This window comes from Rhinoderma darwinii, chromosome 2 (genome assembly GCF_050947455.1).
Source record: "Rhinoderma darwinii isolate aRhiDar2 chromosome 2, aRhiDar2.hap1, whole genome shotgun sequence".
NCBI lineage: Eukaryota > Metazoa > Chordata > Amphibia > Anura > Rhinodermatidae > Rhinoderma > Rhinoderma darwinii.
This window is the reverse complement of record NC_134688.1, coordinates 329,180,108-329,199,248: the sequence shown is the minus strand read 5'-3', so window position 1 is coordinate 329,199,248 and position 19,141 is coordinate 329,180,108. Positions and strand designations below refer to the sequence as shown.

General features: G+C 44.6%; 1 protein-coding gene across 1 annotated transcript in view; it reads right to left on the bottom strand.

Annotated features, from left to right (window-relative positions):
- Positions 1 to 7,487: 7,487 nt before the first annotated feature.
- Positions 7,488 to 19,141, bottom strand: part of LOC142741263 (glutathione S-transferase Mu 4-like) — a 105,463-nt gene continuing 93,809 nt past the window's right edge. Inside the window, exons 7-9 of the mRNA XM_075850656.1 lie at positions 16,095 to 16,190; positions 15,871 to 15,981; positions 7,488 to 7,707 (exon numbers count right to left, since the gene is read on the bottom strand). Coding sequence (XP_075706771.1) covers positions 7,618 to 7,707; positions 15,871 to 15,981; positions 16,095 to 16,190 — 297 coding nt within the window. The 3' untranslated portion in view covers positions 7,488 to 7,617. The remainder of the gene's footprint in view (positions 7,708 to 15,870; positions 15,982 to 16,094; positions 16,191 to 19,141) is intronic.

Below are 19,141 nucleotides of genomic sequence, written 5' to 3'. Positions count from 1 at the left end.
TAGATCCAAGATGGCATCCTTGTGAAGGAGGATGCCCGGTCATCTGGGTAAGAAGCGGTATGTCCGCAGCCTCCACAGGCTGCCAGAGGATGAGGGCAGGTTCCGGGTGGTAGACAGACAGGCGGATCGCCGATGTGTAGCGGCTGGTGCAGGCGCCAGCTGGATACACACTAGGCCCGCGTGTCCCACCATGGCCCCGTTCCTTGGAAGGAGGAGAGTCACACAGGAAAAAGTTTTACAAATAGCCAGGATGACAGCTGCAGGGGAAGGAACATTCTTTCTTACCTGTAAATCTAGGTTCGCAAAGGAAGGATGGCTAAGTTCTAGACAAGATACTGGGTCAGGAGTCTCAGGAGCTCAGTGCTGCACGTTTGCGAAGATAGACATCCGGAAATGATGCTCCAGAGAAAAAAAAAAAAAAGGTTAAGATATATTTCTGGGATCCTCTGTGGTGCGGTTTCTCATGGATAATCTTGAAATCTTTTCTCTTTGCATAAAGGAATTTTATTTCGCAATGTACAGGATAACGTATTTCAAGCCGGGCTCTTTCTAAGATAAAAACAAAACCACTGATGCGACACAAAAGTAAAATAATCAGAGATTTCACCTGTGAAAGAGTGCCGCAGGGAATCCCGGAAATAAGTTTGAGTTTTTTTTCTAAATTTTTAAACTGGTTCGCTCCGGGGAAACCAGGGACGACAACTAGCCAGCAGTTTTGTTCATGGGATAAAAACTTCTAAACACACGTTGAGAAGTTGTGCCTCCCTGCACAAGTAAAATAGGTGAGCATAACTGGTATATAAAACCCCCATCAGGGTTTAAAGTCCCAACACATAAAGAGTGCCTTTCTCTTTTTTTTTTCCCCATATAACGCAAACAAGTTGGTTTGTCAGAAATGTAAGAACTGAGTTACTGAGCTTCACTGGTTGAAACAGATCTGTCAGTGTGGGCTCAGTAACAGACTCCTCTGTGGAATCTCCATATTATGTCTCACGTGCTGGGCTATGCATACTGGCTTCTCTCCTCACATGCCAGAGCTCCCCATCTCATCCTCTCTCGCCCACGCCTCGCCATCAACAGCTGAATGCTCCCTAGCGGCCATCTCTTTTAACTACCTTGTGCTGCATACCAGAGGTGAAGGGTCTTGCAAACCTCAAGCCATGCTGCTCGCACAGCCTTTTTTCCTGCAGCGTAGCCTGGAGGTCTGAGTCAGCGCTGTTGAGGAAGCACCGACATCTTTGTGACCCTACTCTGTGGACAAAGTTGTGTCCCTGTTTTTCTTACTCCTGCCTATCTCCAGAACATTGGGTAAGTAGGTCTTCAGATCCCTGCCAACTCACAATAATTATAGTTACATTGTTATTCGGTCACACCTAATCTGTCTTTTTCCACATTTAAACTCCAATTTTGATAATCTTCCACCTTACTGCAGTCCATCATTTTTGCCCACTATTAAATCTGCTACGGGTCTGCCATGTGTTTTTCGTACACTGGTGTTCGAAACAGTAGAAATGACCAAACATTTTCAGCATGGGATATACTTACTGTGGAACCCAGTTTAGTTGATCTATGAACAGGCACATGTAAAAGGACACTGCTGCTAATTTTTTGCATGCCTCTTTCTCAGATGTTGCAGTGCCCCATAGAGAAAGTAGCCATAGTTAATTACACTTGTTCTAAGTCAGGGGTCTCAAGCACGCGGCCCGCGGGCCGCATGCGGCCCCTGGGGCTGTCATCTGCGGCCCGCGGGACACAGAGCCGCTAGTATCGGCTCTGCTCCGAGACTCTGGAATTCCCTGACATCGTTGTCCACATATGAACAGCGATGTCTGGGGCTTCCCCAGAGCCGGAGTCCCGGGCAGAGCGCTAGTACAGGCTCTGCTCCGGGACTCTGTGGTATTCCCTGACATCGCTGCCCATATGTGGACAGTGTGTCAGGGTCTTCCCCAGAGCGGAGCAGAGCGCTGGTGTCGGCTCTGCTCCGGCACTCTGTGGAATTCCCTGACATCGCTGTCCACATATGAACAGCGATGTCTTGGGCTTCCCCAGAGCCGGAATCCCGAGCAGAGCGCTGGTGTCGGTTCTGCTCCGGTACTCTGTGGAATTCCCTGACATCACCGCCCATATGTGGACAGTGTGTCAGGGTCTTCCCCAGAGCGGAGTCCCGGGCAGAGCTCTATTATCGGCTCTGCTCCGGGACTCTGGGGAAGCCTCTGACATCGCTGTCCATACATCGACAATGATGTCAGGGGCTTCCCCAGACAGGAGTCCCAGTGATGTCAGGAGCAGAGCTGGAATCCCAGGCAGAGTGCCAGGAGGGCGCTCTGCGGAGGGCGCTCTGCGGAGGGGGCTCTGCGGAGGACTCTGCGGAGGACTCTGCGGAGGACTCTGCGGAGGACTCTGCGGAGGACTCTGCGGAGGACTCTGCGGAGGACTCTGCGGAGGACTCTGCGGAGGACTCTGCGGAGGACTCTGCGGAGGACTCTGCGGAGGACTCTGCGGAGGACTCTGCGGAGGACTCTGCGGAGGACTCTGCGGAGGACTCTGCGGAGGACTCTGCGGAGGACTCTGCGGAGGACTCTGCGGAGGACTCTGCGGAGGACTCTGCGGAGGACTCTGCGGAGGACTCTGCGGAGGACTCTGCGGAGGACTCTGCGGAGGACTCTGCGGAGGACTCTGCGGAGGACTCTGCGGAGGACTCTGCGGAGGACTCTGCGGAGGACTCTGCGGAGGACTCTGCGGAGGACTCTGCGGAGGACTCTGCGGAGGACTCTGCGGAGGACTCTGCGGAGGACTCTGCGGAGGACTCTGCGGAGGACTCTGCGGAGGACTCTGCGGAGGACTCTGCGGAGGACTCTGCGGAGGACTCTGCGGAGGACTCTGCGGAGGACTCTGCGGAGGACTCTGCGGAGGACTCTGCGGAGGACTCTGCGGAGGACTCTGCGGAGGACTCTGCGGAGGACTCTGCGGAGGACTCTGCGGAGGACTCTGCGGAGGACTCTGCGGAGGACTCTGCGGAGGACTCTGCGGAGGACTCTGCGGAGGACTCTGCGGAGGACTCTGCGGAGGACTCTGCGGAGGACTCTGCGGAGGACTCTGCGGAGGACTCTGCGTGTGTGTGAAAAATCAAAGAAATTTTAACCCCTTCCCGACATCCACGGCGCTGTCGGTAATGGCTTCCTACAAAGCACAGTACCATTACGTCGTGGTCATAGAGCTGAGCCCACACCATCACCGCCGGGTGCCAGCTTTATGTTACAGCTGGCACCCATAGGTATCGGCCAGTAAAGGAGCTAGAATCCGATCCGCCCGATTAACCACTCAGATGCTGCGTTCAATATAGATCGCAGCATTTGAGGAGTTTTTAGCCACCGGCACCCCAGCAATGTGATCGCTTAGTTACCAGTGGCTGCAAAGGCGATCGGAGGCCTAATACTTATCTCGTGGTCAGCCAGCAACGGAATCCTCTTATGCCCCACTCGGCGGCGGGGCCTAATAGGCTTCTGGTACCATCGGCAAGATGGTGCCGGCTCAGCTTCCGGCTCACAAGCTGAGCCGGCGTCATCAGCTGTGGGTGTCCGCTGTATGTTATAGCGGACACCCCGGTGCATCAGCAGGAACCGGAGCTAGCTCCGATTCCTGCCATTAACCCCTTCGATGCAGCGATCCAATGCGATCGCTGCATCAAAGTGGTTTGTAGCAAATCAGCAGCCTGCCATGCGATGGCAAGGCTGCCAACTGCTACTATGGCAACAGGAGGCCTAACAATGGTCTCCTGTCTGCCATTACGGAAGCCGATTAGGCCCCGGCCGGAGCCTGATCGGCTTGCTGTCCGTGAACAACGGACAGTTTTAATACATTGCACTACGTCGGTAGTGCAATGTATTAGATCAAACAAACAGTTGGACCTTCAAGTCCCCTAGTAATAAAAGTTGTAAAAAATAAAATTAAAAGGTTTCAAGTAATAACAAAACACAATCGCCCTTTTTCCCTCAAGACATTGTAAAAAAATAATAAATAAAACCATACATATTTGGTATTGCCGTGTCCGTAATGATCTGAACTATAAAATTATTATGTTATTTGTCCCTCGCAGTGAACACCGTAAAAAAACAACCTAAAAAATAATGCCAAAATTGCTTTTTTTTGGTCACTTTGTCTTCCAAAAATTGAAATAAAAAGTGATCAAAAAGTCACATGTATCCAGAAATGGTACCTATAAAAACTTTTACCCATCTCGCAGAAAACTAGCCCTCAAACAACTCCGCCGACGAAAAAATTAAAAAGTTATGGCTCTTACAACTTGGCGACAGAAAAATACATTCTTTTTACTAAAGTAATTTTATTGTGCAAAAAGTTGTAAAACATTAAAAAGTTCTATAAATTAGGTACCGCCGGAATCGTACTGACCCGCAGAATGAAGTTAACATGTCATTTATAAACGCATGGTGAATGTTGTTTAAAAAAAAAAAAAAAAAAAACTATGGCAGAATTGCTGTTTTTTGATTACCTTGCCTCCCCAAAAAATTATAAGTGATCAAAAAGTTGAATGTACCCCAAAATGGTACCAATAACTACAGCTCGTCCCTGAAAAAAAAACAGCCCCCATGCCACTACATCTATGAAAAAATAAAATTAGTTAAGGCACCAATATGTCAGGAAAGAAAAATATGCAGTTGTGCCAGCCTGACGGGAACATTTCTTCTTTTACAAGAGGCGATCCAGGCACTAAAATTAGTGAACCAGGAAGGGTGGGGCCCAAACATATCGGCTGGAAGCTAGGGTCCCCGTATTACACTAGGAAAACACTTTCCTAGCAAAATTCCTCAAACTGAAAAGGTGCGGAGTGTGGACCAAATGGGAGATAAGTAAGGACACCATTTATCAGTGTGACACCGGTCTGTGCAGAAAGGATTGCTTCACAGCGTAACAAATATTAATGGATTATTTTATGGTTTACCCCATTATTATACCACCTGACTATACCCGTAATATACTCTGCCCAGCTTACATGTGCCACCACATTATAAACCGAAACACCAGTAAAACTCCAAACAAAACTACTACCAAGCAAAATCCACGCACCAAAAGCTAAATGGCGTGCCCAAATAGCAGTTTACTTCCACATATATGGCATCACCATACCTGGGAGAACCCTTTTAACAATTTTTGGGGTGTGTGTCTCCAGTGGCACAAGCTGGGCACGACATATTTCCCACTGAAATGTCACATCTAGGGAAAAAAAAATTCATTTTTAATTTGCACCATCCGCAGCGCAATAATTTATAGAAAAGACCTTTGGGTGAAAATGCTCACTACACCCCTTAATAAATGCCTTGAGGAGTGTAGTTTCAAAAATGGAATCGCTGCTCAGGGTTTTCTTTTATTATTTCACATCAGAGCCTCTGCAATTGTGAACCAATACTGTGTAAGTTGCCAAATTAGGCCTCAATTTCGCATGGTACTCTTTCACTACTGAGCCCTGTCGATAGTCCAGGCAAAAGATTAGGGCCACATGTAGGATGTTTCTAAAACTGGGAAACACAGTATAATAATTAGAGAGCTGTCTTGTTGTGATGGCACAAGCTCGGCACCACTTATTGGTATATCTATGGAAAAAATAAAATTTTCACTCCTGCAACATCGAGTGCACATTAATTTCTGCAAAACACCTGCGGGGTTAAAACCACACACTACCTAGGTGAATACCTCGAGGGGTGTAGTTTCCAAAATGGGGTCACTTGTGGGGGGTTTCCACTGTTTTAGTCCCACAGGGGCTTTGCAAATGCAACATTGCAACCAGAAACGAATCCAGCAAAATCTGGACTCCAAAAGCCAAATGGCACTCCTGTTCTGAGCCCTACTGTGCGCCCAAACAGCAGTTTATGACCACATATCGGGTAAAGCCGTACTCCGGAGAAATAACTTTACAAACGTTGTCATTCTTGTTTTCTTTTATTTATTGAGAAAATTAAAAATTTTGCGCTAAAGTTATGTCTTATTGAAGAAAAAGGATATTTTTTTTTATTTTCACTTCCCAATCCTAATAAAATCTATAAAACCCCTGTGGGGTCAAAATGTTCACTACACCTGTAGATGAATTCCTCAAGGGGTGTAGTTTCCAAAATGGGGTCACTTGTGGGAGGCTTCCACTGTTTTGTCCCTTCGGGGGCTTTGCAAATGTGACATGGCCTCTGCAAACGATTCCTGCTAAATTTGAGCTACAAAAGCCAAATAGTGCTCTTTCCCTTCTAAGCTGGTGTGTCCAAACAGCCATTTAGAACTACATGTGAGGTGTTGTTTTAATCGGGAGAAATTGTTTTACAATTGTGGTGGTGCATTTTCTCCTTTAGTCCTTGTGGAAATGAGAAAAAATTAGCTTAACCTACATTTTCTTTGAAAGAATGTCGATTTTAATTATCACGGCCTATTTCCAATAATTTATGCAATAAACCTATGGGGTCAAAATGCTCGCTATACCCCTAGATAATTTCCTTGAGGGGTCTAGTTTCCAAAATGGGGTCACGTTTGGGGGATTTCCACTGTTTTGGCACCGCAAGAGCCCTTCAAACCGGACATGTTGCCTAAATATTTTCTAATAAAAAGGAGGCCACAAGACTCACTAGGTACTCGTTATCTTCTGAGGCTGGTGCTTCATTCCATTAGCAAACTAGGGCCACATGTGGGATATTTCTAAAAACTGCAGAACCTGGGCAATAAATATTGAGTTGCATTTCTCTGGTAAAACCTTCTGTGTTACAAAAAAAATGGATTAAATCTGAATTTCTGAAAAAAAAAAGTACATTTGTAAATGTCACCTCTACTTTGCTTTAATTCCTGTGAAACGTCTAAAGGGTTAAGAAACTTTCTAAATGCTGTTTTGAATACTTTGAGGGGTGCAGTTTTTAAAATGGGGTAACTTATTGGGGGTTTCTAATACATAAAGCCCTCAAAGCCACTTCATATCTGAACTGCCCCCGGTAAAAATAGCCTTTTGAAATTTTCTTGAAAATGTGAGAAATTGCTGCTAAAGTTCTAAGCCTTGTAACGTCCTAGAAAAATAAAACTATATTCAAAAAAACGATGCCGATCTAAAGTAGACATATGGGGAATGTTAATTAGCAACAATTTTGTGTGTTATAACTGTCTGTCTTACAAGCAGATACACTTAAATTTAGAAAAATCCTAATTTTTGCAATTTTTCACTAAAATGTTGGCGTTTTTCACAATTAAATACTGAATTTATCAAGCAAATTTTGCCAGTAACATACAGTCCAATGTGTCACGAGAAAACTATCTCAGAATCGCTTGGATAGGTGAAAGCATTCCGAAGTTATTACCACATAAAGTGAAACATGTCAGACTTGAAAAATGAGGCTCGGTCAGGAAGGTCAAAAGTGGCCAAAGCGGGAAGGTGTTAAGAAATCTTTAAAAAATGCAGGCATCAGTTTATATTTACACATTTCACAACAGATACCAATAGCAAGTATTTTTATTCTGAATAGGTTTACAGAGAATACCCCAGTTAGAGACAAGGAATGGAACAAAAACATTATAGCCCTCCATGATGCAAGAGCAAACATATAGTACATCAACGGATGAATGTGTGGTGCAAGATTATTTGTTGGACCAAAATGCTGTTTCACCGTTGATAGGAGTTCTCCTACAACGGGGTGTTTTAATGTATGCAGCAATAGAGGGCAAAGCCTGAAAAAGAAAGAAAAAAAAAAAAAAGGAGGTAAAATATATTAAAATCATATTAAAAAAAGTCATTAAAATTGTAATTACACACCCTTGTTTTTTTGGGATATGTGAGGATTGAGCTATGCAGCACTAGAGTGAAGGTGAAGGTTCAACTTTAGACTCAAATATGTTGTTTTTGGATACAGTAGGTTAAAAAAATAAAATAAAATAAAAAAAGTACCAGAAGCTTTTGGCCAGGGCTACTTTTAAGACTCTTTACCTACTAATCCCAATCTTACAAGTTATTTTGTGACTTTATCCCGCAAGTGCTAACCCATAGATCCATGGTTTCCAAAAATGCAGATTTTAAATTAATATATATCTTCTTGAGCATTTTTCTTATTGTCTCAATATATCTAAAACAAAAAATGAAGCATTTAAAAAAAATTAAAAAAAGAAATAATAGATTTTAATCTCATAGTAACAAACTACTGAGAGATCCTGTGCAGTCTGATCCTGCACTCATATTGCCTTCAATCGATTCTTTATTGCTAACCTACCAAATGTATGGTAGTAAAAAGTTGGGGGCAAATTGAAGGTTATACGACTGCAGGACCTGACTACACAGTGTTTGTTTGTCGTCGGTTACCATGAAAACATAGGCCTTTATAGGCCATTTTTAATTAAGATAGTTTGCATAGTTGTACATTTTTCATTTTAGATGCATTGTAACAAAAATAAAATTTGGTTGCCAAGCTGGAAATGGCCTCTAAAATGTCTATGGCTAGATTAAAGGCTAACGGATGGATGACCGATTCGGCTAAAAATGCAGCCTGTAGACCAATCAACGAGAAACACACAGTATATTATCATCAGACACAGCAGAGAACTCCGGGGCTTTGGATTTTATTTTTTAGAGCTATTGTTTAGAGCAACTTAAGGCTTGTGAGCCACATGCTTCAGTACACTTGCAATTGCTGGTAACTGTAGATACAACTGTGGCATGCTATACATATCAGGGTCACAGTCTAACACTGAAGAAGGTGTAAGTTTTGCATATCAGTTAGAATGGACAGATATGGAAAGTGACGTCAAGAGCTCTTCAAAGCCGGAGACCCTGGCCAGAGCGTCAGAAGCACTTTGGTCGGGGATCCCGTACCTGGAGAAGCCCCTATGTGTGTGTATATATATATATATATATATTATATAATATATATATATATATATATGTGTCAGGAGCTTCCCCAGGGCCAAAGTCCGTGGCCAGGGACTACGGCATTGGTAAGCTCCTGACATCACTGTCAGGACCTTTATGATGTATAAGTTTATTGCATACCTGTGAGGGATGCTACACAGTGGCATCAACGTTGCACAACAATCAAGTGTTTATTAACGCAGTCCAAAAACGCATGCTTCAACTCCGTTTTTGTCAAGCATGCGAGTTGAAACGTTGCATGCATTTTTGGGCTATGTTAAGAACACATGATTTTTTTTGACACATGGATGCAGTCACAAATTTACTTAAAGAGGCTCTGTCACCAGATTATAAATGCTCTATCTCCTACATAATCTGATCGTCGCTGTAATTTAGGTAACAGCAGTGGTTTTTATTTTGAAAAACTATAATTTTTGGGCCAGTTATGAGCAATTTTAGATTTACGAAAATGAGTTTGTTTTTTTTTAAACTGTTTATTGTAAAAGTACATACAGAAATCATTAGTAAATAACAAAACGGTAACATTAACGTTCCTGCATACCATGAATGCACATTAGAAACAAGAGATTGCATTGTACATTTATACATGAAGGTGAGTCACAGGAGACTCCGCATATTCACTGCACGCAGGCAGGTCAGTGTCTCACTTATTGGTGAATCTGCAAACATACAAGTCACAATTATTTACTTGATCTATGCTCCATTATCACCCCTAAGGTAGATAATACCTAGCCAAATAAATCTCAATTCCCTCCTACGTGAAGTAGTAAGGATTCTCTAAGGTCGCCCACGCTGAAGGAAGTAAGAGGCGATGAACTCCACTCTCCCCAAATTTTCAAGAATTTATATTGACATCCTCTATGCTTATATACTATGTTTTCATATGGGAGAATGGCATTGACCAGGCTTTTCCATTGTGATGCATCCGGGAAAGTGTTCCCCATCCATCGGATGGCTATCGCTTTTCTGGCTAAGAACAGGGCTTCTCGCAAGAAGATACCTTTATAGTGTGTCCACGTCCCCCCTCCCAACAGTCCCAATAAGCAGAGACCTGGTTCACACGGGATCGGCTTGGTCATAATTGAGGACATTATTTGCATTACTTCTTTCCAAAAGTTGGCTATGACTGGGCATAACCATATCATGTGATCAAAGCCAGCCAAGTCTTGTGAGCATCTAGGGCATCGTGTGCTGGGTGCCCTTCCCATCCGATATAATCCGATAGGGGTAATATAACACCTGTGTACGATGTACAGTTGCGTCAATTTATTGTTCGCTGCAGGCAAGACCAAGAGATGCGACCCCATGGCCTCCCCCAGTCCTCACTGGACAATGTGGGAATAAGACCCCTCCATCCCACCTCAACCGACATCTCAGCGTGAGCGACCCTCTGCGACAGAAGGTAAGTATAAAGGGCCGATACCATCCCCCTTGGCCCCTGTGTTCTCAGAATACCAATGAGCGGAAGTGAAGAAATGGGTCTCTGATCTTCCCTGAACTGGGATTGTAAAGCGTGTCTAATCTGAACACACCGGAATGTATCTCTCTCCGGTATCCTGAATGTATCCTGTATCTCTCTGGCTGATATCATGTGTCCCTCATCTATCAGGTTTTGTACCTCAGTAATGCCTAATTCAATCCAAAAATCAGAGTCCTGCATCCCCCTAAAGTGAGACAGACCCTGATGAGACCAAAGTGGCAGTTCTGCAACTATGTCCTCCCATTCCAGAACTTTCTTAACATGTGACCAGACCTGCCTAGCTAGTTTGATTATTGGCAAGGAATGTCTAGGACTATATCCATGCGGCTCAAGCATGGGCCACAAAGAAGGGATCCGAAGAAAATAGGCTAAGTGGAGTTCTGCATTAGGCATTGGTTCCTCGGCTACCCATGCCTTAATATATCTTAGCTGGCCTGCCAGGTAGTACAGGAACACATCAGGTAGAGCGGCCCCCGCCTGTTCCTTGGGGCGTTGGAGCGTGCTAAGTTTAAGCTTATGGCGACTCTCCCCCCAAACAAATGAGGAAAATAAAGAGCTCACCAGGCTGAAGAATCGTTTAGGGACCAGGGTGTCCGCGTGTTCTAGGAGATATAACATTTTGGGCAGCACTATCATTTTAATTAAATTTATTCTTCCTGCGGCCGATATAGGGAGCGCCTTCCAGACAGCAAATTTATCTCTCAGATATGTCAACAGGGGATATATATTAAGATCATATGAATTGACACTATCCCTAACTATAAAGACCCCTAAGTATTTAAAAGAGGAGACCACCTGCAGGCCCTGGAAGTCCGTGTCCCACCCACAGTTATCGGGTCTAAGGGGCATAAGAAATGACTTACTCCAATTGATATATAGGCCTGAGAACCGTCCAAACTCCTCCAGTATTGTCATTGCTCTGGGTAAGGAGGCGTTCGGATTAGCCATATACAAAATCATGTTATCAGCATAGAGACCAATCCGATCCTCCCGTGGTCCTATGCGGACACCCTGAAAAGCCGCATCTCGACGGATGCGGATAGCCAGGGGCTCGATGGCCACTGCAAACAGAAGAGGGGACAGAGGACACCCCTGCCTCGTGCCTCTATGGAGACGAAAGGAGGGGGACAAAATCCCATTGACCAACACCGATGCTCTTGGATCTTTGTATAGGATTTTAATCCATTTAAGGAAGCTCTCGCCAAATCCAAATCTGTGGAGGACCTCAAACAAATAAGGCCACTCCACTGAATCAAAGGCCTTAGCCGCGTCCAACGAGGCCAACGCCCAGTCCTGCTGCTCCCACCACCCTATCTGGGTCACCACCTGAGCTCTGCGGATATTATCCGATGTTGATTTGCCTGGGATAAAACCGGATTGATCTGGATGGATAATGTCTGTGATAGCACCACTTAGTCTATTAGCTAAAAGTTTGGTTAGAATTTTATAATCCACATTGAGTAGGGATATCTGGCGGTACGACCCACATTCCTCTGAACTTTTCCCTAGTTTCAAAATGACAACTATAGTGGCATCTTTCATCGATACAGGTAGCTCACCCCTCTGAAAGGCGTCCTCAAATACCGTTAACAACTGGGGACACAGAACATCAGCATATTTAACATACACCTCTAGGGGGAGTCCATCCGGACCCGACGCCTTCCCTTTTGTCATGGAGGACAAGCATTCCTCTATCTCCTGCACCGAGAAGGGGGCCTCTAACTTTATTCTATTCTCCTCTGACAACTCTGGAAAGTTTACCCCTTCTAAATAGGTGTGCAATTCCTCCATAGAATACTGTGCCTGTGAGGTGTAAAGCTCTCCATAAAAGTCTGCGAATCTGTTCAGTATGTCTAATGGCGTAGTAGCCGTACCCTGATTTGGCTGGGATATACGTAGCACTGGGGGGGGGACATGTTATTCTGTTTCGCTATTTGTGCAAGCAGCTTACTCGACTGATTACCGTGCTCAAAAAAGGATTGTTTAGTGAAGAATATCCTTCTCGCTGCCTTCTCCTTGACTAGAAGCAAATATTGTCTACCCGCTGCCAGCCAAGCTTCTCTATTAACCTGGGTAGGGTCCCGCACAAAAGTATCCTCTAAATCCCTGCATTGCTGTGCTAAATCCACTTCTTGTCTGGCTGATGAGCGTTTAACATAGGATATAGAGGACCTCAAGCACCCTCTCATGTATGCCTTTAGTGTATCCCATACCAATGCACTGTTGTGTTCCTGTGAATGAGCTCCTAAAAAGACATCTAGTTTGTCAGGTATTCTGTCACTCCCCGTAAACAATTGCAACCAAAATGGGTGTATTTTAAGAGCTCCCCTCATTCCCTCTGCCCGCTGACTTAACTGTAAAAAAAATCGGGCTATGATCTGACACCCCCCTGGGCAGGTGCTCTATAGAATCCATGCTTGAGAAAATGGCGAGAGAACCGAACACGTAGTCAATGCGAGACAATGCGTTAAACTGCCGAGTATGGCACGTGTATTCCCTTATTCCCGGGTGGCTCACTCTCCATAGATCCAACCATCCCATCTCGTCTATCAGAGATGCTAGCGGCGTGGGATTCATGGGCTCTCGGGGGCCAGCCCTGACAGTGAAGCGATCCAACAGAGGGTCTATGGTGAGGTTCAGGTCCCCCATTAATATAACTCGTGCCTCCTGGTAAGTGGATGCAAATGAGATGGCCTCACTGATCATATTTATTGAGCCCTGTGGCGGGTTGTAGATACCAATTATGACAGAAGGGATAGAGTTTACATTAGCATGAACTAGCACATATCTGCCATCAGCATCTACTCTTGTATGTAAAGCCTCCCAGCGCAGATTCCTGTGTACTAGCAGAGACACTCCCCTTGATGCTGAGGAACTAGTGGCATGCCGCCCCCATTGAATCCAAGATTTACTCAACATATGCACCTTATCTGCCGTAAGATGCGTTTCCTGAAGGCATATAATATGAGGCATGTGACTCCGCAGTACAGAAAAGATCATATTTCTCTTACCCGGCATCCCCATCCCCCTCACATTCCAGGACATAAATTTAAGTGTCGCCATATTCCTTTCTATTCCAAATCTCTATATGGAGGTACCATCTCCCCACAATCAGCGAGCAGTGATAATGGGGCCCTGTTCCCATGTGATCATGTAGCAGGCAAGAAAAACCGTATCGAACCCTAAACCAGTAACTTTGAACAATTAAGCTCATCAGGAGCTGCTTAAGCCTACAAGGCATAATAGTTTGCATACAAAAAGGGGGGAAGTTTCCACTGTTAGGGATAGTAACACAGCGGAATCAAGATAGACAATAGTACCTTTTCAATGGCTTCACCCTTTGTTAAGCTGTATTTCAGCCATATAAGATTCCATGTTCCCTTACTCATAGCTTCCATAAAGTGAGGGCGGTTAATCCACTTATTTAAACGATAACACTTTTAACTCCCATGTCACATCACTATGTTTGCCCCTCTCCCCTTATCTTTTCAAAGCTTAGTACATACATATACTCAGTACATCAGGGATACTTCCACGTGTATAACCCATGTTTGTGCATGAACAAATATCGACTGCATAGGGACCCCTCATAGAATGCACATTACAATCATATAAACTCACTGTCCCCTGCATATAAAATATGGTCTTCAAGTCAGCGTCGAGGAGATCGTCCATGTCTGGTGAGCCACTCACCTGCCGCCTCTGGGGTAGTGAAAAACACGGATCTCTCTCCATCCACAACTCTCAGTCGCGCAGGGTACGCCATAGAATATGGGATCTGACACTCCCGAAGTAGTCTCTTGACGTGCATGTACGAGGCCCTCTGTCGCTGTAACTCCGGGGAGAAGTCCGGGAAAATGGACACCGTCGTGTTCTCCACTCTGATCTCTCCTTTGCACCTCGCCGCCTGCAGCACCATATCTCGGTCCTTGCAATTTAGTAATCTCGCCAGCAATGGCCTGGGATTCGCCCCGGGTGGTGGTGGTTTTGCCGGCACTCTGTGCGCCCGTTCAACAGCAAAAGCTATTGAAAATACTGTATCCGGGAATAGGTCTTTCAGCCACTTCTCCACAAATTCATCCGGCCTGGGTCCTTCCGACCTTTCAGGGAGGCCTATGATCCTCAAAATTATTTCTCCTCAGCCGATTCTCCAGATCGTCTGCTTTTTGGCGCCACAGCTCCACTTCCCCCGACAGGTCCGTCAGCGTGCGCGGCACTGCCGCCGTTACGTCCTCCAGGTCCGAGACCCTTGTCTCAACCTGAGTTACCCGATCCCTCAGATTATGGAGGTCCTGCCGCATCAGACCGACATCCACTTTCACCTCCTCCACCTTCGTTGTAACCGAGGTACGCGTCTCCAGGATCGCCGCCAGGAGTGTCTCTGTCACCTGCCTCAGCGTTAACTCTGCGGGCACCTCCTCCCCTGCAGCGGTGAGTATAGCAGGCCTTCCTTCCTGAGCATGTGCCGACGAGGACTTCTCCCCCCGGGCGCCATCTTGCCCCGAGTTCCTGGCGAACTCTCTCAGCTTTTCCACTGCTCCCGAAGTCTTGGAGGGTCCCATATTGTGCCGAGTGGGTTTCCTACCCTTCTTTCTCAACAGGTAAGGAATTTTGGCTGAAATACTTTCTCCACAGGATAAAATACAGGGTTCAGCACACGGAGCTAAGGTTCAGTGCGTCCGCTCACATTCGTGCCTGGCCACGAAAATTAGTTTTTTAATAGACAACTGGGCGTGTTTTTACTTTTCACCAACTGGGCGTTGTACAGAGGAGTGTATGACGCTGACCAATCAGCGTCATACACTTATTGTTCCAGCCCATTGTTACAGTGTGATTGTGCAGTGAAAGAAGCTGGGCTGGAACAATGAGAAGTGTAGGTCGCTGATTGGTCGCCGATTGGTCAGCGTCATACACTCCTCTGTACAACACCCAGTTGGTCAAAAGTAAAAACACGCCCAGTTGTCTATTAAAAAACAAATTTTCGTAAAATCTAAAATTGCTCATAACTGGCCCAAAAATGATCGTTTTTCAAAATAAAAACCGCTGCTGTTATCTAAGTTACAGCGCCGATCAGATTATGTTGGGTTATAGCGCACTTATAAACTGGTGACAGAGCCTCTTTAAAATGGATAGGATGGCCTACAATTTGGGATATTTTTTTTTTGCACAAGTTTTTGCATCTTTTGAGTTTTCCCAAGCGGGTGTTTTAGGCATCCAAAACTACATACAGTGGCATCCGTCACCCATAAATTCCTGTGTAAAACTAAAAGTATACCGCACAAAATAATTTTATTTTTTTTGGTCTCCTTCAGGCTAATTTAGCCCTACGGACAAGTTTAGCGTGTACGACGAGAGAGTTTCAAAATACACGCTAAACGTAGGACTAAAACATGATGTAAGCTAGGCCTTATTAGTAAGTACGAGGCACTGCACAGCACCACTGTTCCTTCATAAAATCCGGTGAAAAGATTGCTTTAGGTAAAATATTTACCTCAAATCTTGCAAGGAAGTCCTGCAAGTTCTTAAAATTTTGCAAGCAGGTAGGATCCAAAATGTTGTGCTGATCCAGGGCATCATATATCAGAAAGTCTGCAATTGTAATCTTTGAGATAGAAAACAAAAAGACAGTCATATAAAAGCTACAGAAATTTAGAACTATACATTATATGAGCATGTTAGCACCTCTAGCAAGATATCGTACTGCAATGTATTTACCTTGTCCCCAACAAAAAAAATTCTTTCCCCCAAAAATCGAGAGTATCTTGCCAATACAATTCGTAGCTTTTCAAGGTATGGCCCTTTCAGCTGTTCCTGAAAAATGTAAGTTCAATTATTATTTCTACATATGTTATAGCAGAGGAATCATTAATGCAAAAAAACACATGCTAAAATATAAATGCTGCCACATATTTGGACCACGTAAAAAAGTAAACCCTTTTGAATTACCAGAATTTCTGCATTAATTACTAATAAAATGTGGTCCGATTGTTATCAAAGTCAAAATTCTAGACAAGCACAATCTAACTAAACTAACAAACATGGCTGTGCGCTTCAGGTTGTTTTTTTTTTTTTAGCACAAATGAGTAAACATCCACAGTGCAGGGAGAATTAGTAAGTGAACCGGTGTTAACTACTTCTCTAAGAGCTAATTGGCAAACTGTTACAATTAAAGATAAAAATCCAGCAAATTTTTTCATCTATACATTTTGAATTCTTCTTTATTAGAAGCGGTCTCACGTGATTTCGGCTTGACCACTAAAATAGGCCATGCTCTCATGTGTAGACAGGAGGTCACTCTCCTCTGTGTAGATAACTTCCTGTGAATTACATAATCGTCAATCAAATCCTTTATGGCAGCCCTGAGACATCTACCACCCCCACCCTCCTTATTTTCTCTTTATGTTCAGAAGGTATATAATGCTACTGAAGAGATCATTTCTGCCCTAAGGCCACATGCGCACGACGACTGTAGATTTTATCTGTAATTATGGACCTATTAATTTCTATGGCCGACGGACACCTTACCGTATATTTACAGGAAGGTGTCCGGCCCGTAGAAAGCTTCCATAAAAAATAACATAAAAGTCCCCTTTTTTTTTTTTTTTTTCCACAGACCGGGCTCCGATACTTTAGAATGGAAGCACGGCCTGCAAATGCGTTCAACTGTCCGCGGCTGGCCATAATCACGGACCGGGATTACAGCTGTGTGCAGGGGTCCAAAGGTAGTGCAGTGATATAATAGGAGAGTCCATGCAATGATTAGCTGCAGTTATAAAACTGCCCTGACTTACACTAGCTGTTTATGGCTTGAGATGCTGTTCCTCATTGTCTTCTGTGTAGAAACGGACACAAGCAATGGACCCACTGTGCTACTCAACCGGTTTGACTTTTGGCCACCTCTAAGTGCGTTGTCCAAGTAGCCTCCCGATTTTCACACTTTAGCCCCGTCCCGGGATCTGTACTTCGCTGCTGGGAGACTACTACGTCGCTACCTCCTGAAATAGTCTTCGTGTGTGTGTGTGTGTGTGTGTGTGTGTGTGTGTGTGTAGCAGCTGGTCCTAACGACCAGGAGACAATAGTGAAGTATGCCGTATGTTCAGGGACAGGCATATGATACTGTAGCAGGCAGGCACAGGTCTGAGGTCACAGTTGGTAGCGGGTCTCAGGCTCGCAGCGGCATACAGGTTGCCAACAGGCTTCTATAAGTTAGCGGGATACAGCCTGGTAGCAGTATATGGAACGAACCTTCGCAAGAACAAACAAGGTTGCACCAAAGTGGCTCAGGCGTAAGGTGACAAGTGAGACTGCTTTAAGTATGCTCTGGAGATCTGGGCTTGGTTAAGGATGATAGGGAATGCGAGCAGGCCCTTTAAGAAATGGCCAAAAGGTGCGCACGCGGGCCCTACAGCATTCAGAACAGAGAGGAGGAGTGTGGCATAGAGGCAGCATGCCAGAGGTAAGTAACCCAGCGGTGGGAACCGCCAGCAGGAGCGGCACCCGCCGCCACTGTTGCACTGAAGTTAGGAGACATGAGTTCTACAGTATGTTACTGATCTGTCGCTTACTGCACTTAGATAAAAGACCTAAGACAACGTGTTAGAGATGCATGAAGCTGGAAACTGCTACAAAAGCATTGCTAAAGACCTGGTAGAACATTAAGTTATGGTTAGACAAATGGACCACAACTGGAGAAAATTCAAGGACTTTTGCTGCTCTCCCTAGGAGATGTGTCCTGTTAAGAACACCAAGAGCACAACGGGCAATCCGGGAAGAGCTGAGCAACAACCCAAGGGTAAGAGCAAAACACCTACTAAAGACTAAAAGGCAAAAACCTAAATTTAGAAAGGAACGCATCTGGGTGTTTCCTGCGATCCCCATTTACAGATCACTGTAACAACCCATTAGATCAGTTATATGGTATGTATACACAAACATGCAAAGGAAATGCAGATCACACATTCTGTGCATGCCTCCAAGTTCCCTCATCACAGGGTTTCCCTGTAACATCATGAATGACCTCACTGGGATTCACTTGTAACCACTGGAAAACAGAAGCAGCTCTTTTGAATTCGGAAACACAGCACTCAATATGAACGGTGTTGAAGGATTTTGTGTGACCTGGATTTTTTTCAGTTCTCTGTCACAGAACAGGATAGGGCTGTCTCTGAGTACAGGATTGCACAGTGTCAAAGTCAGCATGCAAATTAACGGGCTGCAGGCGCAAGGGTAGTGTTCCTTAGTCCGTTAATTAATGCAGTGTGTGTGGGGGGGGGGGGGGGTTTAGATGAAAAATCATTTACCCTCTGAAAATAAAATTAATAAAAAATAATAAATTTAAGTCATTAAAAAAAGAAGAAAAAAACCCTGTGCACCAAGTATGCAATTGACCAGATTTCTTGCAGGGGTTGGGTCCGAACTTCCTAACAGGGGGATCCCAGCATGCCCAGAGTCTTCCAACAACCCCCCACAACAGCATACATCGGCAGACGAGATCTTGTTATAGTGAGATTTCGCAGGTCTGACGACAAAAAAAAAAAAAAAAAAAAAAAAAAAAAAAAAAAAAAGCAGTCTTCAGCATTAATCGAAAAATAAGTGCTGTATTAATTTTATACATAGCGTTTTTTTTTACAGAAACTTTTTTTTTAATGACATTTAGAAAAATATAAATATTTTCGGGGTGGGGGCTAATGATTTTTTTTCTTTAAATTAAAACAGAAAGGGTAGTTTTAAAAGGAGACTTATTCAAGAAGAGACATGTAAGT